The sequence below is a fragment of the Poecilia reticulata genome, linkage group LG21, assembly GCF_000633615.1.
Source record: "Poecilia reticulata strain Guanapo linkage group LG21, Guppy_female_1.0+MT, whole genome shotgun sequence".
Taxonomy (NCBI): Eukaryota; Metazoa; Chordata; class Actinopteri; order Cyprinodontiformes; family Poeciliidae; genus Poecilia; species Poecilia reticulata.
In genome coordinates, this window is record NC_024351.1 from 2,679,984 (window position 1) to 2,703,185 (window position 23,202).

At 36.7% G+C, this 23,202-nt stretch overlaps 2 protein-coding genes and 1 long non-coding RNA gene across 5 annotated transcripts in view; 1 reads left to right on the forward strand and 2 right to left on the reverse strand.

The window, feature by feature from the left end:
• Positions 1–2,787, reverse strand: part of syne2a (spectrin repeat containing, nuclear envelope 2a) — a 109,677-nt gene extending 106,890 nt beyond the window's left edge. Inside the window, exon 1 of the mRNA XM_017302110.1 lies at positions 2,564–2,787. Within this exon, the coding sequence (XP_017157599.1) occupies positions 2,564–2,636 (73 nt within the window). The 5' untranslated portion in view covers positions 2,637–2,787. The remainder of the gene's footprint in view (positions 1–2,563) is intronic.
• A 7,983-nt stretch (positions 2,788–10,770) lies between these two features.
• The window catches only part of gareml (GRB2 associated, regulator of MAPK1-like), a 20,370-nt gene continuing 7,938 nt past the window's right edge, over positions 10,771–23,202 (forward strand). The window contains exons 1-4 of one of the 3 annotated variants that reach the window (XM_008397322.2): positions 10,771–11,080; positions 15,936–16,076; positions 22,023–22,153; positions 22,540–22,705. In XM_008397322.2, the coding sequence (XP_008395544.1) occupies positions 10,969–11,080; positions 15,936–16,076; positions 22,023–22,153; positions 22,540–22,705 (550 nt within the window). In that variant the 5' untranslated portion in view covers positions 10,771–10,968. Of the gene's footprint in view, positions 11,081–15,178; positions 15,213–15,935; positions 16,077–20,294; positions 21,060–22,022; positions 22,154–22,539; positions 22,706–23,202 lie in introns of those variants that run through there. The other 2 variants (XM_008397323.1, XM_008397325.2) reach the window with 2 other exon arrangements.
• Positions 17,516–19,254, reverse strand: LOC103457288 (uncharacterized). The gene is made up of 2 exons (XR_532416.2): positions 19,084–19,254; positions 17,516–18,099 (listed from the first exon to the last, which is right to left on the reverse strand). It is a non-coding gene; the product is annotated as an uncharacterized LOC103457288 (long non-coding RNA).

Below are 23,202 nucleotides of genomic sequence, written 5' to 3' on the forward strand. Positions count from 1 at the left end.
ACACACACACACACACACACACACACACACACACACGCACACACACACACACACACACACACACACGCAAACACACACACACACTGTCACTAAGCACACACTGCAGACTGAAACACACTGCAGCTCAAATTAAACATTAGATGTTTCTGGACTCCTACGTCGCTCTAATTTCATCTTTCTCAGAAAAACTTGATCTTTCTGTCCACAAACTTGCTTGTTGTTCATAAAAATGCGCCTGAATCTGATCGCATGTGAAGTTTTTCCATTTGTTTTGGAGCCTGCCACGGCAGATACCGCTAATTGCTGGACTCCGCCCTGTTCACATAGCATTTGAAGAGCAAACAATAGGAGAGGCAGAACTTTTCTAATAAGTTCCTCTGCGTAAAAACGAAAGCTGTAAATGAGCGACTAGACATGCTCAGACACGTTCACTTTAAACTCTTTGCATCTGATTTATTTTAATTTTTATGATATTATAGTTTGTTTGTACTGAGTTTAAAACATGGAACATTATTTTGTGAAATCCTCTAGAAAGAGAGTGACTGTTTTTATAAGCCTGAGCCCACATCATCACTCCTCCACCGCCGTGATTTATTTAGCTGTGAGGTTATTTCCACATCATAAAATTTAAATATCAGACATCCATCCATCCATTTTCTTTACACCCTTGTCCCTTAATGGGGTCAGAAGGGGTGCTGGTGCCCATCTACAGCTAACGTTCTGGGTGAGAGGCAGGGTCACCTGGACAGGTCGCCAGTCTGTCACAGGGCAACACAGAGACACACAACCATGCACACACACACTCACACCTAGGGGCAATTTGGAGAGGCCAATTAACCTGACAGTCATGTTTTTGGACTGTGGGAGGAAACTGGAGTACCTGGAGAAAACCCACCATGCACAGGGAGAACATGGAGACTCCATGCACAAAGACTGGGGCTGGGAATTGAACCCAGAACCTTCTTGCTGCAAGGCAACAGCTCTACCAACTGCGCCACTGTGCAGCCTTTAAATATCAGACAAATTAGAGTAAATATAAAAATACGTTTTCAAATGATTATTTCATTTATGAACCTTTTCATGCATGAATTATGATCCTTTTTGTTAATATGATGTTTTTTTTCCATTTTTTTATTTACTTAAGGCATACAAAAAGGTAGGAATTTTTTTTTTGTTTTTTTTGTTTTAGGTGATCAATTGTAATTTTCTCCAAATACAAAGTTGTTATTTAAAAACACATCAGTAGTGTTGTTCTTTAGAGGTTATCTGATGTCACAATATTATTTTTTACCTGCGAGAGTCGCCTACAGTAGAAGGAGGGCCCGGGCTTTTTTGTCTGTCGGCCATATTGGATTTAACAAAAATAATTTCTTGCATTTGCAGCTGATGGCCAGTAGTTGATAGTGTATTTTATAATGCCTTAGTGTCCACTTCAGTGGTCTGTGTGCATTTATAACATAAAATAATGGCTTTTAGATAACTGTCCACTGTAATGACCACTATGCATGAAAGGGTTAAGGGAAAAAGTCATAAAAACAATTTTGATCTTAAGAGAAGTTTGACCCACTCTTATTTGTACAATTATGTTTACTTAAAACAATCTTATATTTCTTGCTGAAAACTTACTTTTAAGTTAGTTTTTGTCTTATTTCATGTGCACTAAGTTATTTGCATTAGAAACTAGATAAAACTACTTTTGTGTTTTTGCAGTGTAATTTCTGATCTGGTTCCTCTTGACATGGAGAATCAAATAAATGAACAGTTATTTCATAAATCATATTTTCACACAGGGCCAGGTTGGTTTGGATGTTGTTTTTCATTTATGGTATTAGAAAAACTGCGTTTTATTTATCCTCTGGTGAAATTTGACTAATTTTAAAATGTTTTTGATCTGAAGCATCGAGGTGAAACAAAAAAGCAAAAAAAATAAAAATATTTGTCAAGACACTGTGTTTAACAGTATAGATGTGTTTATTGTATTAGATTTTAGTCAAGTTAAGTTTATTGTGTAGCAGTATTTTAAATAGACTATTGGTTAAATAATGAAAATAAAAAGGAAAATTATTCTGTCCCCGCACTGCAAAAAATACCATTCTCAAAATAAGCTGAAAAATGTAGAAAACAAAACATTTTCCTGTTTTGAAGGTGAAAAAAATGTGGCAGTGGAACTAAATCAAAATTCAGTAATTATTTATGTAAAATAAGCTCCTACATCCTGCTGAAAAGTTTTGTGTAAGTTAGTTTTGTTTTATTTCAAGTGCACTGAGACATCTGCACTGGCAAAAACACTTGGTAAGATTTTGTGTTTTTGCAGTGCAATATGCAGGTTTAGTTTTTTTTCACTTCTGGAATTACAGTGTATTTTCCTGAATTACCAAATATATGTTAATCTTATCACATGACAAACAGAAAGCAAAAGACTAAAGAGAAATTAAAACTAAACTCTTGGCACAAACCAGAAAATCTAACAAGACTTTTTATCTTACGTTGTAATTTTTATCACTTATTTCCACTATGGCCCAACATCACGTCAACATCCACAGCAGAGCAGAAATAGCCTGACCTTGGAGGAGCATGTGGACATCGTCGATGTCCAGGGAAATGCCTCCATCGTCTCCCTCCGACCCCGAAGCCATGCTGCCGGAACTTCAGCAAACTTCTGGAAACAGAAGAAACACAGCAGCAAAGTCAGATCTGAACATTTCCAGAGAGTCGACTGCTTGATTGGTCATGTCAGGAACGCATCTGAAGCTCGAGCACACACCCTGGTTTTACCGCAGACACACTCATACAAGCACACACATGCAAACTCTCCACCAAAGAGCTCAACAGTTTCTCAAACCCAGCTTCAGTCGGTGTGAGCGTACAGAAATAGATGACCTGCTCTTCAACATACCTGGAGCGCGGCAGCAGAATATTACAGCATCTGAGAGAGGAGACGGTTCGCTCAGCTGTTCTCCTCCTCAGCTGACACATTCACGAATGCCTGCGAACGCGGCGTGGCCTTCAGGCGCTCATGGCTGAGCGCGGCGCCTGCTGCCCATTGGAGCTGCAGAGGAAAGTCCCACCTTTCCTGCTGCAGGTCCAAATCACTGCACTGCACTGCACAGCTCTCAGATCAGATTCATAACCCGGGAAAAAAAAACACTGCAAAAACACAAAATCTGATCAAGTAACTTATCGCACTTGAATTAAGACAAAATTAACTTACAAGTAACTTTTCAGCAAGATATAGGAGGTTGTTTAAGTCAAGAAATTCCTTAATATTGATTAACAAAAAGTATTTTTTTCAAAATATGGCAGTGGGACTAGTATTTTCTAAATCAATATTAAATAATTATTGCCTTAAACAAGCTACTATTTCATACTGAAAAGTTACTTGTGAGTCAGTTTTGTCTTAATTCAAGTGTAATAAGATATTTGACCTGGTAGGATTTTCTGTTTTTGCAGTGCAGTCTTTGAAAAAAACAGAAGTGTCACTTCATTTTCTGTGAATTTCTTCTTTAGAAAGGCAGAAATGATGAACACGTTGAAAATAGGGAAACTGGTAAAGTCATTGGCTTTGAAGCATTTATGAGAAATCACTTCAGATTCCTTTAAAATTGAAAGAATAAAATCCAATGTGAATTATTTCTAAGCTTCTGTTCGATTCAGCTCAGTTCATGTATCTACTGCCAATTCACAACAAATGTTTCTAAGAAAATCCAGTAGTTTGAATTGTAAAATTATATATTAATGTTTTGTACGTCTTTTTTATTTAAATTCCCTTCCACCTGAAAACACAAGGCTGCTTTAAGCATCTGTGTTGTTACATAGTGTCACATTTACCCTTGAGCGCTGTGCCAGAGTTTTATTTACTCCTTCGCTATGGTGAGCAGGCAGAGCCAGCAGAGAGTCTGCATGTCGGGCAGCAGCTGTAAACTGGGAGCTTCGGCTAACGGGAAAAACTGAATAAAAGAAGAAGTGATTTAATGAAGTTAAACTGTGAGTTAATGAGCTCGAAAAAAAGGACAGTTACTGTGGGGCAGATTGGCTGCGATTAGCGCAAAGTCATGTCAATAAATTAGATTCTCACTGAAAAACGTAATTATTTCTGTAATTTGATGCATAGGAATATATTTCTGGTGTTTTTAGGCTTTATTTGATTGGTTATGACTTACAGTTAATGGAAATGCAATTGTCTGTTCTCATAAAATCACATTGCTGCCTGTGGCTAATGAAAAGGGATTTTGAATGCAGAGATTTTATGCTATGACTGCAAAAACACAAAATCTCACCAAGTAATTTTGGTCTAGTTTCTAGTGCAAATATCTTAGTACACTTGAAATGAGACAAAACTAATTTACAAGTAACATTCAGCAAAAAATATGAGCTTTTATTTAAGTTAATAAGTCCTTAATATCTTAATATTGAATAAAAAACAAAATAAAGGTATTAGTTATAAGTGAAATAATCTGCCAGTGGAAAAAAACATTTTTTTGTGAATCTTACACAATTATTTACTTTAAATAAGATCATATATCTTGCATAAAAAATACTTATAAGACAGTTTTCTCTTATTTCAAAGATATTTAATATGTTAATGTTAAAATTCTGTCCCACAAATACTTTTTAAATCTGTGATATTATTATTTTTTCTTTAGACACTAAATTTCGTATCTTCACAAGCTGTAGTCCATAATAATCAGTTAAGTAAATAAATGTTTCACACATTTCACTCTGTGTGAAATGAGTCTGAGTGACTTTCACTCTGAAATAAAGTAATTTGGCATATTGTACCTCACTGGAATGTTCTTATTTTGTGTTCATCTTTTATATTACTCGAAAACTATGCAACATTTTAATGATATTTATACTATTTAAATTAGGCAAAGTCACAATGTTTTTGGAAATCAAAGATAAGTGACCAAATACTAGCTCTAAACCCCTTGTTTTAATAATTATCCACAAGGTGGAGCCAACAGCTCACGACACAGTAATCAGTTCTATTTAACCATTAGGGGGCGCTACTAACCAAAATGGAACTGCAGCACCTCACAGCTTGAAAGGAGAAGAAGTTTCTCGACTTTGACGTCTAGCTAACGCGGCCGTTTGACCTTCTACTGCAGCGCGACAAACTGAAATGTGAGTATTTATTTGCATATTACATTTCTGATATATTATGGTGATGTCCGTGTAACACATGCCGACTTAATTTATTCATCTTAAACGAATAAGTCGCTATATTTCATGTTTGAAAGGACTGTTCTTGCAGCTATACGTAGCTAGCAGGTTAGCTTAATGCTAAAGCTGGGGTTAGCCTGTGATGGCAGAGCAGTTTATTCATTAGCGAATCGATATTTTCAAATGAAATTGAGATTAAATAGTCTCATCTTTGCTTATCAATCACTAAGTCTTTCTCGGACGGTTAATGTTGCATTTAAAATGACTTGGTAGAAGATGGGAGTTGGTAGCATTTTGTAGCTTCACAGTTGGCACAGAAACAGTGGTCCTTTCTAAACGTTGTCTTCCTCCATCGTTTCTAAGCGACATGGCAGCTCTCTTGAGTTTATCAGCTGGCTCTATGTTAAATGTAACAATAGTTATAAATACTTTCTTCAAGAAAACGAAGTAATAAAATATCTCAGCATAACTTAGGAGGCACGCAAGCCAATTTTTTGTATTTTTTGTTGTTTAGATTTATTACAAATGTGAGTCAAGTTTAGTGAGTTGTATTGTTTTTTCCCCCACAGATGCCTGTGCGTGCCGTTAGGAGATGGTGGTCCGAAGTGGGCCCTTACTTCATGGGGCCGTACAGGGACGTAGTTATTGGATTTGGCGTAATGACCCTCCTTTATTACAGAATTTCCTACGGGGGTAAGTTGAAGGGCAAGACATATTATGAACTAGAGATATGCTGTGTGAAGTAGGATACAGTTGATTTGTAAACATTTATCATCGTGCTTTTCAGATATGTAGCTTAAATGTTTCGCAGTCTGTGGATAATATCTTAGATATGTGTATCAGTGTGATTAATATCCATCCATCCATTTTCTTTACACCCTTGTCCCTCAGTGGGGTCGGGAGGGTTACTGGTGCCCATCTCCAGCTAACGTTTCGGGCGAGAGGCGGGGTCACCCTGGACAGGTCACCAGTCTGTCGCAGGGCAACACAGAGACACACAGGACAAACAACCATGCACACACACACACTCACACCTAGGGACAATTTGGAGAGGCCAGTTAACCTGACAGTCATATTTTTGGACTGTGGGAGGAAACCGGAGTACCCGGAGAAAACCCACACATGCACAGGGAGAACATGCAAACTCCATGCAGAAAGACCCCAGGCCGGGAATCGAACCCAGAACCTTCTTGCTGCAAGGCAACAGCTCTACCAACTGCGCCACTGTGCAGCCATGTGATTAATATGTCTTTGATTTTTCTCTATTTTAGGGAAGAAGAAGGACGCGGCAGTGAAGGACAGTAAGTTCATTCATATATTTTAACTTATGATGTATATAGTTAGTTTAAAGCAATATGATGATATGTGAGTGCAGGTTTTCACTACTTCTGTGCAGATGAATTCTAAACTAAAAAGATTTTCTTGTTCTAAATTACAAAATGAGATTTCATCAGAGCACTAAATCCCTAAAATCATCTCTATTTGGACATAATGAGTTCCTAGTTTGCCTCCCAGTTCTCTCTGGTTTTCTCTATGTCTCTAAAGAAGACTTTAAAAAAATAATAAGGCCAACAGTTCGGTGAACAAACTATAATTTTGGTGGAAGTTGCACTAGTGATGGGGCTTGAGATAAATAAATAATAACCTGTTGCTGTCATTCAGTTTTGGCTTCATAGCAAATATAGACCAAACGTAGCAAGTAGTTTATCCAGCTATTCTTTAAAAAAAGTTACTTTTATTATTTTCATCCCAACAATGATTTAATATCTGCTTGATATTGAGACACTGAAACAGCTTGTTAGTAGTTTTTTTAATAACTTTAACACTGCAGCACCTCTTTACCTTCTAAACTTTCTCATGCTACATCAGGCTGGTGTCACCAAATACATTACAGGCACAGAAAACATAAAACTATAGAAATGATCTGGCATCAATTACAGTAATATTTCAGTAATGATACATTTACAATAAAATCTGGATAAAATCTAAAAACATCTGTTTATTGATCATTACTCAATAAACATAGTTACTCAACTATGTTTTGAATAAGAATTTAATATTTAAAATTAGTGTATTTTCTGTTTTTGGACATGTAATTTTGATATTCTTAAATATTGTGATCAAGCTATTAGATGCAATTGACCCACATTTTCCTCAACAGTTTGTTTTTCCATCATCAGAATCAAGTTTAATATTTTAGAGGTTCTTTGAAATGGGTTTATTTGTCAGTAATGATAAAAAACTATCAGCCTGTTGTAACAATGTTGTTTTATTTCCCTTTAAACTTGTCTGTCTACTTCAGACTAATTCACATTTTTCATAAATATTTTTGCAAGTTTTTAACAAGCGATTGAATTTTGTGGAAAAGTACTAAAAATAATTTCTATAAAGTATTTCAATTAGTATTTTATTCATGTTACTGGGCCATGTTACAGGTCACCATTGACACATCTGTAGTTGTTTGGTTTATTTCTAGATTAACTTATTGGTTCTATGCACATTTCTCATTCCTGGCTAATGAATAAAATTGACCCTGATGGTTTTTCCCTTTTTCAGAGCCTTCTCACTGACCTTCCTGTTCTCCTGTGATATTCCTGTCTCATCAATCCTGAAGTCCAACTTTATGTTTGAATTTTCATTAATATGGATCAAATAAAATTATTGTCCTTAACTTTAGTCATTTTGTTGTGAAAGTTTGTTTTAATTGGTGAGGTCGTCTAACTCTGGATTTCACACATAATAAAACGGGTAAAGTGGAAAATGTGTCAGTTTTATACATACAAGTATTAAAAACTCACTTTATTTAAATTGACTTTGGTCCTTTTAAACAGTTCTGTACTCGTGTGTTTTAGCGTTTGCTCCATTTGGAGAATTGGTGAGCTATTTATAGCCAATGAATCACAGTTTGGGTTTGCATTTTAACTAATTGAACCGGGAATAAACCTCCGTATTGCCTGTTTGGTGCTGAGTGGATGTTTTATGCGGTTAGTGATTACAGGAAACAGTTTTTTTAGGTTAGATGCTGCTTGAGGATGATCCTCTAAAATCACATATGACCTTTCGAATCAGTTTCCCTGCTTTAGCGATGGATAAAACGTTTAACTTGGTTACATAATTCTGCTGAAGTCCTTACTCTGCATTACAGCACAATGGATTTAGCTTCACAACTGCCTCATTGACAAAAATCGATAACCAATGCACAGCTGTCTGTACACTTTGCTTCTGAGAACGGAGAGCTTTCGCTGCGCTCGGGGCCACAAATTCAGAGCCGGGGAACCAGATGGACGGCCTGCACAAGCTGATGAAAACATTAATGCCACCATGTGGAAACAATGGGTGAACACTTAAGTAATGCATACATGCTTCTGCTAATACGGCAAAGTAAAAAGCTCCTGAACTGATCTAGATGCTGACTTGAGTCACTCGGAATATAGAATTTCATCTTATTTTTTGAAAAGTAATTATGAGGATATAATGTCCAGATATGATGTTTAAGGCATACAGCATAAGCCATTATGCATCCTTCCCCAGGACATTAAATATATAAACGTCAGTGTGACGGGGAATTATTGATGCATGCAAACAGGAAATCTGAAAAGTGTGGAGAAAGTAGTGACTAGTTACATTTACTTGATAAGATTTACTTTTAGGAGGTTTTTTTTTTACTACTCTGTTTTTTACTTGAGTAATTTTATTATCTCAGTTGAGTAAAATCCCACTGAATGACAAACAAACAAAGTTTTAACTAAAAACACACTTGCAGTTCTTAAAGTTTCATGAGTTTTTATTGAAAGAAACTAATTTGGAAAAATGTCTGTTGCTTGTTTTTGTTGTTTTGTCATTTTCGTCCAAAATTTCTACTTTATATTTTGGTCTGTCTGATTTTGTAATTTTTAAATATTAAATGGTTGATAATTGGATCAGTTACTCTGTACTTGAGTAGACTTTTTACCAAATACCTTTTTTACTCTTATTTGATTAACTTCTTGGATGGCTACTTTTTACTTGAGTAAAAATATGTTGAAGTAGTGCTGACCTTACTTCAGGACAGGTTTTGGGTACTCTGCCCACCTCTGACCGTTTGTGTCTACAGCTGCAAGTTTCTGAATCTGTGGACGTATCACACAACTTTTTGTCTGATTTTGCTCCCGATTGYAAGTCGGGGAAAGTCTGAAACTCTTGTGTTAAATGGGGTGAAGACTGGAAGTGGAAAAGTGGAACTGACCTGACATGTTTGAATTTTTAGAGGCGGATCTGGACCCAGTTGAACATTTACTGATCCAACAGCAAAAGTGTTGTTTATAGCCAATGAAAAACAGGGGCTAAGACACTTAAAGCTACAATATGAAACTTTTATTTAAAAATTTTTTTCTCCCTTTTTACTAAAGCTGTCACTATGTTGTGAAAGTGAAATATGAGACAAATAATCTGAATCAATCTCCTTCACCTCCTCCCTGAGCTACTACTGCCATGAAGAAATGCATCACTTCCTAACAAAAACAACCAATCAGAGCCAAGAGGCGGGTCTTAGCGCTGCCAGTCAACACTGTTAAATGTGCTAGTAGCAATAAACAACTTATTGTTACAGTAATACTCTTCACCTGCTGTCATTGTTAGCTATACTTACTAGCCAAGCATTCACAACATGCTATGCTAGCTGTAGATTGTGATAGACAGCACTAAGTCCCGCCCCCTGGCTCTGATTGGTTGTTTCCAGTTAGCACTGTAAGAAGGCAGAGAACCTCAAATTTTTTCATGGATTATCTGTTAGTGTTTAACACCAAACTGTCGCAACATAATGACAGTTTCAACAAATATATATAAAAAATTTTTTTTWAAAATTACAATTAACATAGCTACTGCAACATTAATAAGAAGTTGTGTTAATGCAGAATTTCAACCAGGTGCCACTTGAGTTCTGGTAGAAGATCTTCACTAAGATAATGTGTGGTATGGATTTTTGGAAGTGTTAAGTAGATTGTGTTATTGTTGTGTTTATGTTATTTGTTGTGATGTATGTAACAGGTCTCCTGTAAATGAAAGGAATCTCAACAGATTATCTTGATTAAACAAAGGAATAATAAAGTGAAGGTTTTTAATCCTAAATGCAAAATGTATTCTACATTTTTGTTTTAATTACTGCTCTGCAAGTTGTTCCTTCAGCAAAAATTGCCTTGTTTTGGGATTGTTTGCTCCAGTTACCAGTTGGTTCATCACGATTAATCCGATTAATCGTTTCAGTCCTTGTTTGGATACTTTCTAATAGTCCACTCCAGACTGAAAGGCAGCAATAATTATTACTTTAAGGTTATTGCTGTTACCTTTCCAGCCTAGTGTTAAAACGCCTCCCTGTATTTTGTAGAGCAGAAAACTGCTGGTCATACATTTTGGTAATCGGTTACTCAAGTGTGTTTAATTAGCAACACCTAAAAAAATAATTTCCTCCATGACTTTATCCAAGAAGACCTTTCAAATGTATGTAAATGGGCTCAGTTAGTGTTACAAAACCCTGTTTGGCCACATTAAATGTTTGACTTGATTTTTTTACGCTCACTTGCATGCGTGGGGGCGGCAGCAGGCAGAAACCGGTTGACGGAGAGGGGAAGCGAAGCGCTGCCTCCCACCCTCCCTCCCTCCCTCCTATCTGTGCGCACCGAGCTCCTCTCCTCTCTCCTACATTATTCAAACATGGCGAAACTCTTTGCCATTATCCCACCTCAGTCACCGTCCTCCGCTTCAGCGCTACCGTCACCATCTTTACCGTCTCCGCTGCCGTTATCTCCGGCCCCGTGATGACCCGGGAGGATGGAGAAGTTGTCGGCGAGCCTGTYGGAGATCACTTGGAGCCCCTTGGCGCTGCCGCTGGACGCGGTGGTCAGCAAGTACCGCCTGCCCACTCTGGTCCGCTTGGCCCACGGTAAGAGACAACCGGCGCCCCTGGGTGCCTAAAAAGTTTTCGCCATTTGCCAACTTTAAATGTACAGTGACGTCTCGCCGCATGTTTGTAGCGCTGGCGATTATAAATAATCACAAATGTGATTTTGCTGCTAGCAAGCGAGGAAAAAGTTATTAAATCGGTATATTAAAAAATTATTTGTATGAGTTTTTATAAGTACAACTTTGAAGTGTTATGAAACAATTGTAAAAAAAATAAATAAATAACTGAAAAAATGTAGAAATTAATTAAATGTCAAGTCGGTCGATAGAAAATGGCATCTTCCGGTTTAAATTTTTCAAAATAAATGCACTGACTTGTTTTAGAAAGTTTAGAAACATTTTTAAAATCAATCAAGTTTATGTGTATAGCATATTTCAGCAACAAGGCAGATCAAAGTTATTTACAAAAATAAAAGTAATAAAAACAACAAACAGTCACCAATTGAGAAACAACATTTTGTTGTCAAGTCACTTGAAATGTTGGTTCAAAAGAAACTAATCAGGTGAATGTTGATCCTCAATTTAAAGGAACTCAGTCTTTCAAAAAAAAAAAATGTAGGTATTTAAAAGATACAGTAGAAATTACAAATTAGTTTGTTGTCCTTCTAAGAWGTCAAATATAAGAATAAAATTTGTTTACATTGACTAACATGAAGCATTAAATCATATGTTGAGTTTCAGCTGAGAAAATAGAATAAACAAATAACWTCACTTCTTTATGGTGGGTTAGGTTGCCATGCAGTGTCATTGGTAGATTTGCTCCACAAAAAGCTTGTTGCACAATTTATTTTATGAAATAATTGGAAAACCAAGGAAGTAATAACCATGACTTCCTAATAAAAATAACAATAATAATTAATAATAATGAACAAAAGCAYGTTTTTGATGAGTAGAAAAGTTTTTCATTTGAAAAACATGCTTGCTAAAATAAGGGTTTAAATAAATGATCTTTTCAATCTAATAAAAGAGAAGATAAAGAGATAAGAGTCTTTCGCCTAAATACATTTAAAATAATAAATATTTATTAGTMCAATAATATTCCCAGCAACTCAGGCCAAATCCCTGCTGTTGTCYCTACTGAAAAAAAATTAGACAAATAATTTTAAAAAAATCAGTGGAAGAAATTCCACTGAACAAAAAAAGTAAGGAGATTAATTATATAATMTAAACAATACTCTCCATAGCTTAGACCAAACTCCTACAAACCTATACTAATAAAGATATGCTATTATTATTTTTAATAAACATATTTACATTTATTGAAAGAGATTATCCTTTCTGTCTAAAAGAAATAATTGAGATTCAAGACAATAAAATAATCACATTTTAATCAATTTCTTGTTTCAGAAAGTGCAAAATGCTGGAATCTTTCCATATAATTACATGTATTGTTTTAAATTTTTTTAGTGCAACCCATCTCAAAAATGGGTTAGGCTGCCCAAAGTATGCACATTTAACTCTTACATTTTTATCATTCTTAAAATTTAGATTGTTTTCTAAAGTTTGACATGAACTAATTCATTTATGATTTGAACAATATGAAAGTGGTTATTCATATCCATTCTYCTTAATAAATGCAAAGAGTTAATTAATAATTAACCACCTACTTTACCAACTCAAATTTAGATTCGCCAATTCTTTCCACTCTTATTTTGAAATCAGCTGAGGTGSATTTCCGTTGCGTTTTGGGACGATCTGTCCACTTTGTGGCTCTGGATTCATCTCTAACAGGGCAGTGACTCCAAGGGCTTTCATATCAATCCACTCACTCGCCCACGGAGGTGTTAAACTAAACATTTTGATCGCGCACACTGTTTATTCGTCACATGCTTTACTGCCAGAAGATTTTCCACTCCGACCGCAGAATTGCTGTCTTCACTATGGGAACGGGCGATGGGTGTCGCGGCCAAGTTGTTCCAGTCCAGGAGGCCCGGAAAGCCACAAAGTGTCTGTTGTGCTGCTGAAGTGCTGCTCAATCCCATTCATATGCAAATGCTGTAATCTGTCGACGAACGTGGAGAATACTAACGAGGAGCGACGGCGAGGCAAAGCTCCAACTTTTCACCGTGGACAGAAGCGCGCATGTCGGGCTCCTGGAAAAATGCGCACCTCGCCTCCTGGAGACGCGCGTTTTGTTTTGGCCGCAGCACCGGTTGGTGTTTATTAACTGCGCCGCAGTTGCACCCCCCCCACAGATCCCTCCTTGTCTGCACTGCCAGATGGCATTTATGTGCAACAAGATGACAACTTTCTCAAGTCAACAAACAACAGGGTGATTATCTGCATGCAGAAACTGCAGTGCGGCTGCGTGAGTGCGTAAGGAGCGAATGTGACGGGGAATTTCCTGCAACGTTATGAATGATCCAGATTGCACGATATTAAATTATCCAGAAGCCCAACTGATTGCGTGCTAGCAAATGCATTTGGTTCTACAAAGGAAATCCTCAGACATCTATAATCCCACAAAAGGGAAGTTAGATAAACTTTGGTTGCTCCAAAGTTTATCTAACTTCCCGAGTAAGAAGGAGATAAATAATGATGCCATTTTTTTTAAAACGTGGTTACAGATTTGATTGTAAAGATAAGCGACTTCTCTTGTTTTGGCAGCATAACTTGATGAAGATCAACAGTTCATTATATACATATTAATTCAATTACATATGTTAGGTTAAAAACTTAAATGTATAAATTAAATTTGTTATTTTAAAACGGGTTAAAATGAAAGTGAAATGAATGGATAATAAGTATTTTCATCCTCCTACGTCCTGTGGTCTTATTTGTCATTTCCGCCAGTAGTAACATCCGGTTGTTGATCATGTGACTTCCATGATGCAAACAAAAGCGTTTTTCATTTCAGCAGCTTGGCAAAATACTCTAATGTCGATGCAAACCACTTTATCCAAGTAAAAAAAACTTATCAAAAAACGCAAGATTATTCTTTACGTGTTTCCATTAAGCAAATTTAATTCCAATTTGCGCAATGAAAACCCAACTTCTAATTTCTTTAGTAGTTGAGGGCAAGTTTTAACAAAAAGTTTTTTAACCTTTAGATTTAAGATTTACCAAATTAACACAAGTTTTTATTTCCTGTTTTTATCCAGATTTCAGTCCAACCTTTTTTACTTTTGAGATTTTTGTTTACGGGATATGAAAAATAGAAACAGTCTTTTTAAAAGCTCACATCTGACTGTAATGGAAATATTTCAATAGTTTATTATCAGGTCTGAAATGAAGAAATATATTTTTTCTGTTTCTGTATCAACAGTCTGTGGTTTCATGTTTCATCCTTCTACTTCATAATATCAGGATATTTTTTGTACATAAAGAGTTTTAATCTAAAGCTGCAGTACATTTAAATGAAATTACAATTTTATTGAGCCACATTTCTACAGTTTGTACCCAAAAAATGTAGTGTTTGTGTGATTGAACTATACCACTTCACTGTCAGCTGAGATCAGTCCAGTTGTGCCGTTAGAGAGGAGGAGGAGGAGAAGGAGGAGGAGGAGGAGGAGGAAGGTGGGTTATTTAATAATAGGATGTCAGCTGAATAACGGGGTCCTGATAAGTAGCAGCTAGAGAGTTGGTGAGGCGTCACTGATGGTGGTAATTATGAACACTGAACCCCGAGTGTGTGTGGACGTTACACTGTAAAACATTTGAGCCACATTTAGTTGTGTCTACGACCTGCTGCTCTGTACGTCACATAAATTTAGTCAGTTTTAGATTTTGAACCTAAATGTGTGAGTTCCATCCATCTTCTTTACACCCTTGTCCCTCAGTGGGGTCAGGAGGGTTGCTGGTGCCTCTCCAGCTAATGTTCCAGGTGAGAGGTGGGGTCACCCTGGACAGGTCGCCAGGCAACACAGAAACACACAGGACACACAACCAGGCACACACTCTCACACCTAGGGCAATTTGGAGAGGCCAATTAACCTGACAGTCATGTTTTTTGGACTGTGGGAGGAAACCGGAGTACCTGGAGAAAACCCACCATGCACAGGGAGAACATGCAAACTCCATGCAGAAAGACCGGGGCAGGGAATCGAACCCAGAACCTTCTTGCTGCAAGGCAACAGCTCTACCAACTGCGCCACTGTGCAGCCCTTAAATGTGTGAGTTTGTGAAAGATAAACTTACAGCAGTAAGTTGTGTTAACTTTTTATTAATTGTTGAATAAACTAGAGTTTTTAGGTTAGCACTTAAAAAAACAGAAGAAAAAGACCGTCGTGGGAATGATTTCCCAGAATGCTTAGCGGCATGTTTTTGTATCCTGATGGAAGTGCGTTACGTTGATCTGACTCTTGTGTGTTAATAAGGAAAATGTTTATTTGAATGAAGTTCAGTGCAAAGCTTGAAGATAATGTCCTTATATTGAAATGTTTTCCAGCAGAATTCATTGTGATGTTKAATAAAATTCAGAAATTTTGTTCATGCAATTTGAAACAATAATTTAAATTATTCTAAACTAAAATAAGTTTTTATTTTAACTTGATATTGTGAGTAAATGTGGCTCTTCAACCAGATGAGGACAGTTTTTTTATTATTTTGAAATAATTATTTGGCTTAAATTGCAGCATTAAGTTCAAACTCACAGTTCAAGATTAATGAACTTAAAAAACAATATTTAGACAACTTGTCTCTGTTGCTAAATCAACTTCATGAGCTTTAATTTCTGAGTTAAAACCAAAACAATTTTCTTGTCGACTTTAATTGCATTTTCAAAGCAGCAGGTGGATTTTCATTTCCAAGTTAAACCAACTTCAAATGTTTTCAAGCATTTTCCACCACAGATCTTTTAATAAATCTGTTTATCGATGTTTGTTTGTGCGTTCCAGGTGAATGCGTGGAGGGTTTGTCGGAGGACGACGTGGTGCTGCTGCACTCCTGCCGTCAGTGGACCACTGTGACGGCCCACAGCTTGGAGGAGGGACACTACGTCATCGGGCCCAAGATCGACATCCCACTGCAGTACCAGGGTCAGCATGGACTCTTAAACACACACAGTTCACAGCTGCAGTTTGGTCACTCATAACCATGGAGCCCATAGACAAAGGAATCACCAAGAAGTCGCTCAAACGTTTATCCACGATCTAAAAAAAATACCCATTGTTTATAAAATGTCCCATTCTCCCTGGGGGTAAAAATAAATACTCATTTTATTTTCCGTAAAGGTCAACATATTCCACTTGTTCTATTTCTAGAGGGTCCTGTTTGTTCCTTTTAAAGCAGGCTGGATAATGTCAAAGGAAAGGAAGCTAAAACTGTGTTTTTGTGTTGAAATCTGGTTTTAATTCATTGCTTATTTAATACAAGAAAAAAAAATCACATCTTKAAAAGCGGGACTGCTCACTGTCACTGAAGTGATGAACTCTGAGAGTTAAAACATCCTAAAGTTCAGGGTTTATTGTCTGTATTAAGTGTGGTTAAATTTATGCTGATGTTATTTTAAATCAACTTGAGCTAATTTAAGTTCATTTTTAAAAAGAAACTTAAATGTTAAGATCAATGTAAGTTAGGTTAACCTCAAGTTTATTTAAAAGTTAAGAGAAACTAAACAGATAATACTTCAGTTACATTAAAGTTAAGTTAAAACAATGTTAAATTACGCTAGGCTAAATTACTTAATTTAGGGTTAAAAGGTAGGTTAAGATAGACTGAGTTAGCTTTGAGGTAAGTTGCATCAATTTAAAGTCTAGTTTCCATTAAATAATAAATGCTTTTTAAAATCACACATGAATAAGTTTGTTGACGTGACGTGTCATTAAAAAACATCATCCTCCTACCACTTCCTGTCGTCTTCTTCGTCTTTTCGTCCAGTAGTAACATCATGTGACTCATGTGACGAGAAGAAAAAGTGTTTTCATTGCATTTTTGGTGAAATTCAGCCGATAAACTACAACACATTTTGTTGAACAATGGGAGTTTTTTTTTTAATTGCTGTGTTTCTGTTAAGGAAATTCAATTCCAATTTGCACAACTGTATGGTTAATGGAAACACAACTTCTCAGTTTTCTTGCAGCTTGTTGTTGACTAGGGTTGTTGTAAAAGAATTGAGTACTCTATCGATTATTTTTTACAATTAATCAAGTAATCAGAACCATCTCTCTCTCTCTTTCTTTCTCTATTACTTTCTGAAAATGACGCCGGCAGCGTCTTTACCACCGTTTACTCAGAAACAGTAACCAAGCTGCTCCAGGAGGAAAGAAGCTATCGTTCTCCAAGCATCGCGTCAGTCAACTTGAAATGCTTATTAGTTCACCCCCCCAAAAAAACAAAAAACCCAGACAGTTTGCCGTTATGCTACTAGCAACAACTCATAGGTTGAAGTGAGCGCGCTGCCCAACACAAATAACGACCCGCCTGTAACACGGTGCCCTAAATAATAAAACATCATTTAACGAAGCTTCGAGGCAGATACATTTTCCTCGAGGAATTTTAATAATCGAATCATTTGAGGAATCGTTGCAGCCCTGTTATTGTCTGCAAGTTTTACCAAAAAGTTTTTAACCTTTAGATTTAAAATCTAAGTTTTTATCTAGATTTCAGTCTAATCTTTTTTTTTCATATTTACATTTTTGTTTACAGGATAGGAAAAATTGAAATCAGCGACATTTAAGCTGTTGTTTAAAACGTCACTTTTGGCTGTAAAGCAGCTTTACTGCAGATATTCTCGCTGCTCCCGTTTCATTCATGCCTCCAACCTGCCACCATGTGATCTCCTGCTCATTGACTTGCGGTCTTCCCGCTGAATGAGTCTAGTCAGGATGACCTCACCGGAGCCCATTCTTCCCTCTCAGTGCAGCCTCATTATTTGCTGTGTAACCGGATCTTAATGCCTCATCTCCATTGCTTCCTCCTCTGATGCATGCAGCGCTGATGTCACCTCACGCTGCTGCCGCCTCCCAGGCTCCGCTTCGGAAGAAAGAAGGAATATTTGTTTGGGAGGAGGGGATGCTGAGATCATCGTCACTTCAGACCATCCACTATTTCACAGAAACCCTGTAAAAAGACGATTTTTACAATTAAAAAATTGAATTCTTCAATAAATAGGACTTGAAGATACAGAGTAGAAGTTGATTTGCCATAAGGTTTACCTTAAAATCACTGGAATAAGAGCTCAGAATCAGTTCATCATTTCATTGTCTGTGATTGATGTTTAGCAGGTAATTTTTTTTCTATTTTAAATGCATCAAAACTACCAAATTAAATGCTTGCAATTGAATTGTTTACATTTTGACAGTCAGTTTATCACTTTATCTACACAGAACAAAAAGTGGTAAGCAGGTCAGAACACAGTATAAAACAAAATACTCCAAATATTAAGGACTTTTAAGACCCTGAATCCCCAGAAATGAAGTTAAATAACTTTCAGCTAACTATACAAATAGAATAAAATAGAATAATAAAGGAAAGAAACAAAAGATTCAGGTGCAACAGCATTATCAGGAATAAAAAAGTTCTTAAAGTGTTAAAACAATATAACAAACAATTTTAACAGTAACAATGGTAATAGTAATAATGTGTGATGATAAATGGTAATAGTATTGGAAATGTATATTTTCCTGTTATTATGCAGTCCTTATAAAAGATCTCCCACTATTTCTGATCTTTAAGTGCATCTACCAACTTAGATGCATTTGTTTGAGTTTATTAAAGATCAGACAATTTTTAAGAAACTGTGTTTTCATTCATAAATGAAAATCTTTTAATTTCTCATTGACAAGGGTTCAAAAGTAATACTTAAATAAAAAAACCTGTAACAGTTTTTTCCTCTAATGTGCAAAAGTTCTTAGAAAAAAAAAAAAGATAATCGGTGCATCTTTCCTGATACTTGTAAGAAAAGACAGAAGAAACATTGATTAGATAAGAAAAAACAATTACTCAGAGGTTTATGCTAGCAGAAACCGCTACATTTATTAGCACCGCTGGTAAAGATGTTGAAACTTATTAAAATAAATTAATCTTTCAGAAATTTCCTATTACCTTAAGATCCTTCTTGCTGTGTGCACTAGACGAGATATGCTAACCAGTTTGTCTCCATACATGCTAGGATCTACGACGATACGGTACTGTCTCCATGGTTACTAAAGAACACAAGGTACGTGTCTAACCGTCAGTAACCATGGAGACAATGCCGTACCGTCATGTAGCCTAGCATGTATGGAAAAAAAACTGGTTAGCGTCTTGTCTTTTGTACGTTTTTAATGTTGCTCCGGTGTGAGGGGAAACGCTGTTTATGACATAGTGACATAAATCATGTGTGAATTCAGGCAGAGTCGGTAATTTGATCAATACGTCAGGAGGGAGGAGGTATGGGTCGGTTTCTAAGCTAGCCGCTTCCAACTTCTGTAAATACCGCCGACATTTATGAGCCCCAATCAGGTGTGTTACATTCACAGGCAAATTAGCTCGACTCGACATGAACAAAGTGGCAAAAACAACTTTGGAAAACAATTTTAGTTGTTCCCTCACTTCCGACGTCCGTCATGGCGTCTCGAATTATTAAGTGACGTAGTTGTAAAGGGTCAATAAGAAGAGGTTACGTAAACCTACGTTTAAGGATCACTTATGAGCTTTTTAATTACAGCAGGTGTTTTGGCATCAGAGGCCAACCGACAGCGATGAGCTAACGTCTGAGGGATGACTTCATACAGGAAGTCTAAATAAGCCTCGGATGAGAGCAATATAGGTTTCCCCCGGGGGATTAGACAGCAGGATGTCTCCCTCCTCATCCCGCTGACTGCATCCTCCTCCTGACGAGGAAGGTGACATAAGGGCAGATTGGAAGAGTTGAACGATCCTTCGATTTTAAGCAGGTTTTTAACACAGTCATAACACAGTCACAGTCAATATTCATAATATTACGACTTTATTCTCATAAAATTATGACTTTATTCTTGTATAACTTTATTCTTGTACTGTGACTTTATTCTCATATTATTTCAAATGTATTCTCATTAAATTTTATTCTTGTAATACTTTGACTTTATTCTTGTAAAATTATGACTTTATTCTAAAAAATATTATGACTGTATTCTCATATTATTACGACTTTGTTCGATTTTATTATTGTACAATTTTATTCTCGTAATATGACTTTATTCTCATATTATTTCAACTTTATTGTCATACAAGATTATTCTCATAATATTATAACTTTATTCTCATACTTTTATTTTGTACATTTTCTTAGTACGGCCCCAATACTTCGTCGTAATTTTAAGCCTATGATTAAAATTATGATTTTTATCAAGAGTAGCAGTAGCAATTTTAGCCATTTTTATGGGTGCGTGAACATTTTCGTGTTATTGAAATAGTTGAATGCCCCAATACATTAAAGAAAATACAATTATGAACAATTAATAACCCAAATCAAACTGCAGGGAAATGGTTCCCAATGAACGATTGACCGCAGTTAACAGTTGTAAAATTAAACACAGCTAAAATTCACAATATTACTTATGGTAACATTTAGAGATATATAAAAAACACCCTTACATTTTTCTAAAATATATGTTAAAACATAATACACACTGACAGCAATGGGACACTGGTTGCTAGGGTAACCACCAACTGTCAGGAGCAATAAATGTTAGAAAACCCCTCAGAAAAAAAAAAACAAACTTTCTGACTAAACAAAATGAATCTGAAGAACAAATTAAGCAATGTTGACAAACTTCACAACTACAAGTCAATTAACTGACAGTAACTTTCATTCACTGGTTGCTATGGTAACCACCTACTGTCAATGTCAGGAGAAAATAAGTTTAATTGATTTGAATGACAAGTAAATCGACGTTGAAAAACATTCACATGGTTAAAACAAAATCCCGTTACACGTAAACCTGAGATTCAGCAGTTAATATTTTTCTATTTATAACAGATAATCCTATAGACGTGTTGAAAGTGCTCAATAAATGCTAGAATTTCAACATTTCAGAGCTGAAAGGTCCCTGAAGGTGGGTTAGTATTAGTGTTGTATTGTTTGACGGAGAGAAGATACTTTTCCTTGGGGTTCGGCTTGAATTAGGAGGAGGAAGGCAGTGCTGGTAGAGGATGGTACAGTTTGGTATGTCGCTCCGCCTCCCAGATAGAAAAGAAAAACTCTTTGGTCTTATCTTCACACATGCATCACTTTGTGGGGAAAAAAAGGAGACCCCTCCAAGGCATTTAGTTGTTTAAACGCAACCCAGAGAAGTGATAAATAAGGATACTGTTAGAGCCCTTTGAAACCAAACTGATATGGGGAAACGTGTTGCGTTCCATGAATCCGTCAAAGAAAGTTAGCTAAACGGCCAGAAATATCAGCCGCGAAAACGCGAATCCATAAAGGTTACAGTCAGACGAGAGGATGAGAAAAGAAAAGCGACGGTGGAAGAGAAAGAGTTGTATGTGTGACTGTCTCCATGGTGATGTGCCTCTGCTCTGCGTGAAAATGGGGGCCTCTTTATTGGTTGCCATGCCGACACTGTTGGCTTTCAGCTGGGTAAAGTCTGGTGCCAGGTCAAAGGTCATTGAGGTGTTTTTGCATTCTCCCTGTATGCAATAGATGTACACATTTCCACAAAACAAACTTTTTCTCTTCCTCTCTCTGCCTTTTACTTCATTTTTATCCTTCATTGAGCTTCCTGTTTTCTTCCTGATTTATTCCCGACTTCTTCCTGTTTCTTTCCTAACTTCTTCCTGTTTTCTTCCTGCTCTCTTCCTGTTTCCTTCCTGACTTCTTCCTGTTCTCTCTCTGTTTCCTTCCTGACTTCTTYCTGTTTYCTTCCTGACTTCCTGTTTCCTTCCTGACTTCTTCCTGTTTCCTTCCTTCCTGTTCTTTCTCTGTTTTCTTCCTGAATTYGTCCTGTTTTCTTAATGTTTTCTTCCTGTTTTCTTCCCGACTCGTTTGGATTTTGTTGTTTCGTGATGCTCTGCAGGGAAGTTCAAGTTGCTGGATGAGGACCGCGACGTCCGGGATCCGGTCCAGTATTTCTCCAGTGTGGAGGAAGTTGCTGGAGTCTTCCCTGACCGGGTCTTCGTCATGGAGACAATCACTTTCAGCGTCAAGGTGAACACCGCTCACTTCCTGTTGGGCTCACCTGTAGCACACTTCCTGTTTTGCTGCGATTCACAGAGTTTAGAGCTGGATTCCAACGCAAGCTGGGAATGACCGGAAAACGTTTTGGAATTTGACTTGTGTGATTTTCAGGTTTAATGTAGAAACAGTAGGAAAGAATATCAATACTGTTTTTATCGTCTATCCATGGATGGATGTGTTCAGTTCAATTCAGTAAACTTATGTTTTTTTTACTTTAAATGGGTCAAAAATAAACAAATAATTTGACTGAAAACGTGTAGAACTCTGTAGTGAACTCTGGATTGTCTGCAGCAGGTCATTTRATGTTAAGTTACTCACTTTTCAACACTGTGATCATGCGTGTTGCTCTGTTCCAGGTGGTTTCCGGCGAGTTCAGTGAGGACAGCGAGTCCTACAGCTTCACTCTGCAGGCTGGAGACGAGCTGTCACTGATGGGGAAGGCCGAGCTTCTGTGTGCCACACCCCCGAAGGAAAAGACGGGACTGAGCGCGCTCCTGAGACGCCTGGGAAAAACTCCAAGAAGTAAGTACGGGAGGCTGTTGAGCTCAAAGTTTTAGGATATTTGACAAAATTGTTTTAGTAACGTACAAGCAGCTGGAGGAATTAGACTGTAATCTCAGAATTCCAACTTTTTTCTCAAACTTTTATGTCAGAGTTCAGATTTTTTTTTTTGAATTCTGACTTTTTATCTCAGAATTCTGATGTTTGTTCYTCAGAATTCAGACTTTTCTTAGAATTTAGACTTTTTTTCTCAGAATTCTGAGAGAAAAGTGAGAATTCTTTTTTTTGTTGAGTGACTTTTTGGAATTGTATGACTCATAGCAATGTACATAAATATATTCAAAAAAGGTACAAAAATATTTCAAGATATCTGTCTGGATGAAGAAGTATACATACATAAACAGTAAAATAATACAAGATATTTGTTGAATGATTCCAGTATATATATATAGGTCCTTCTCAAAAAATTAGCATATTGTGATAAAATTTATTATTTTCCATAATGTAATGATAAAAAT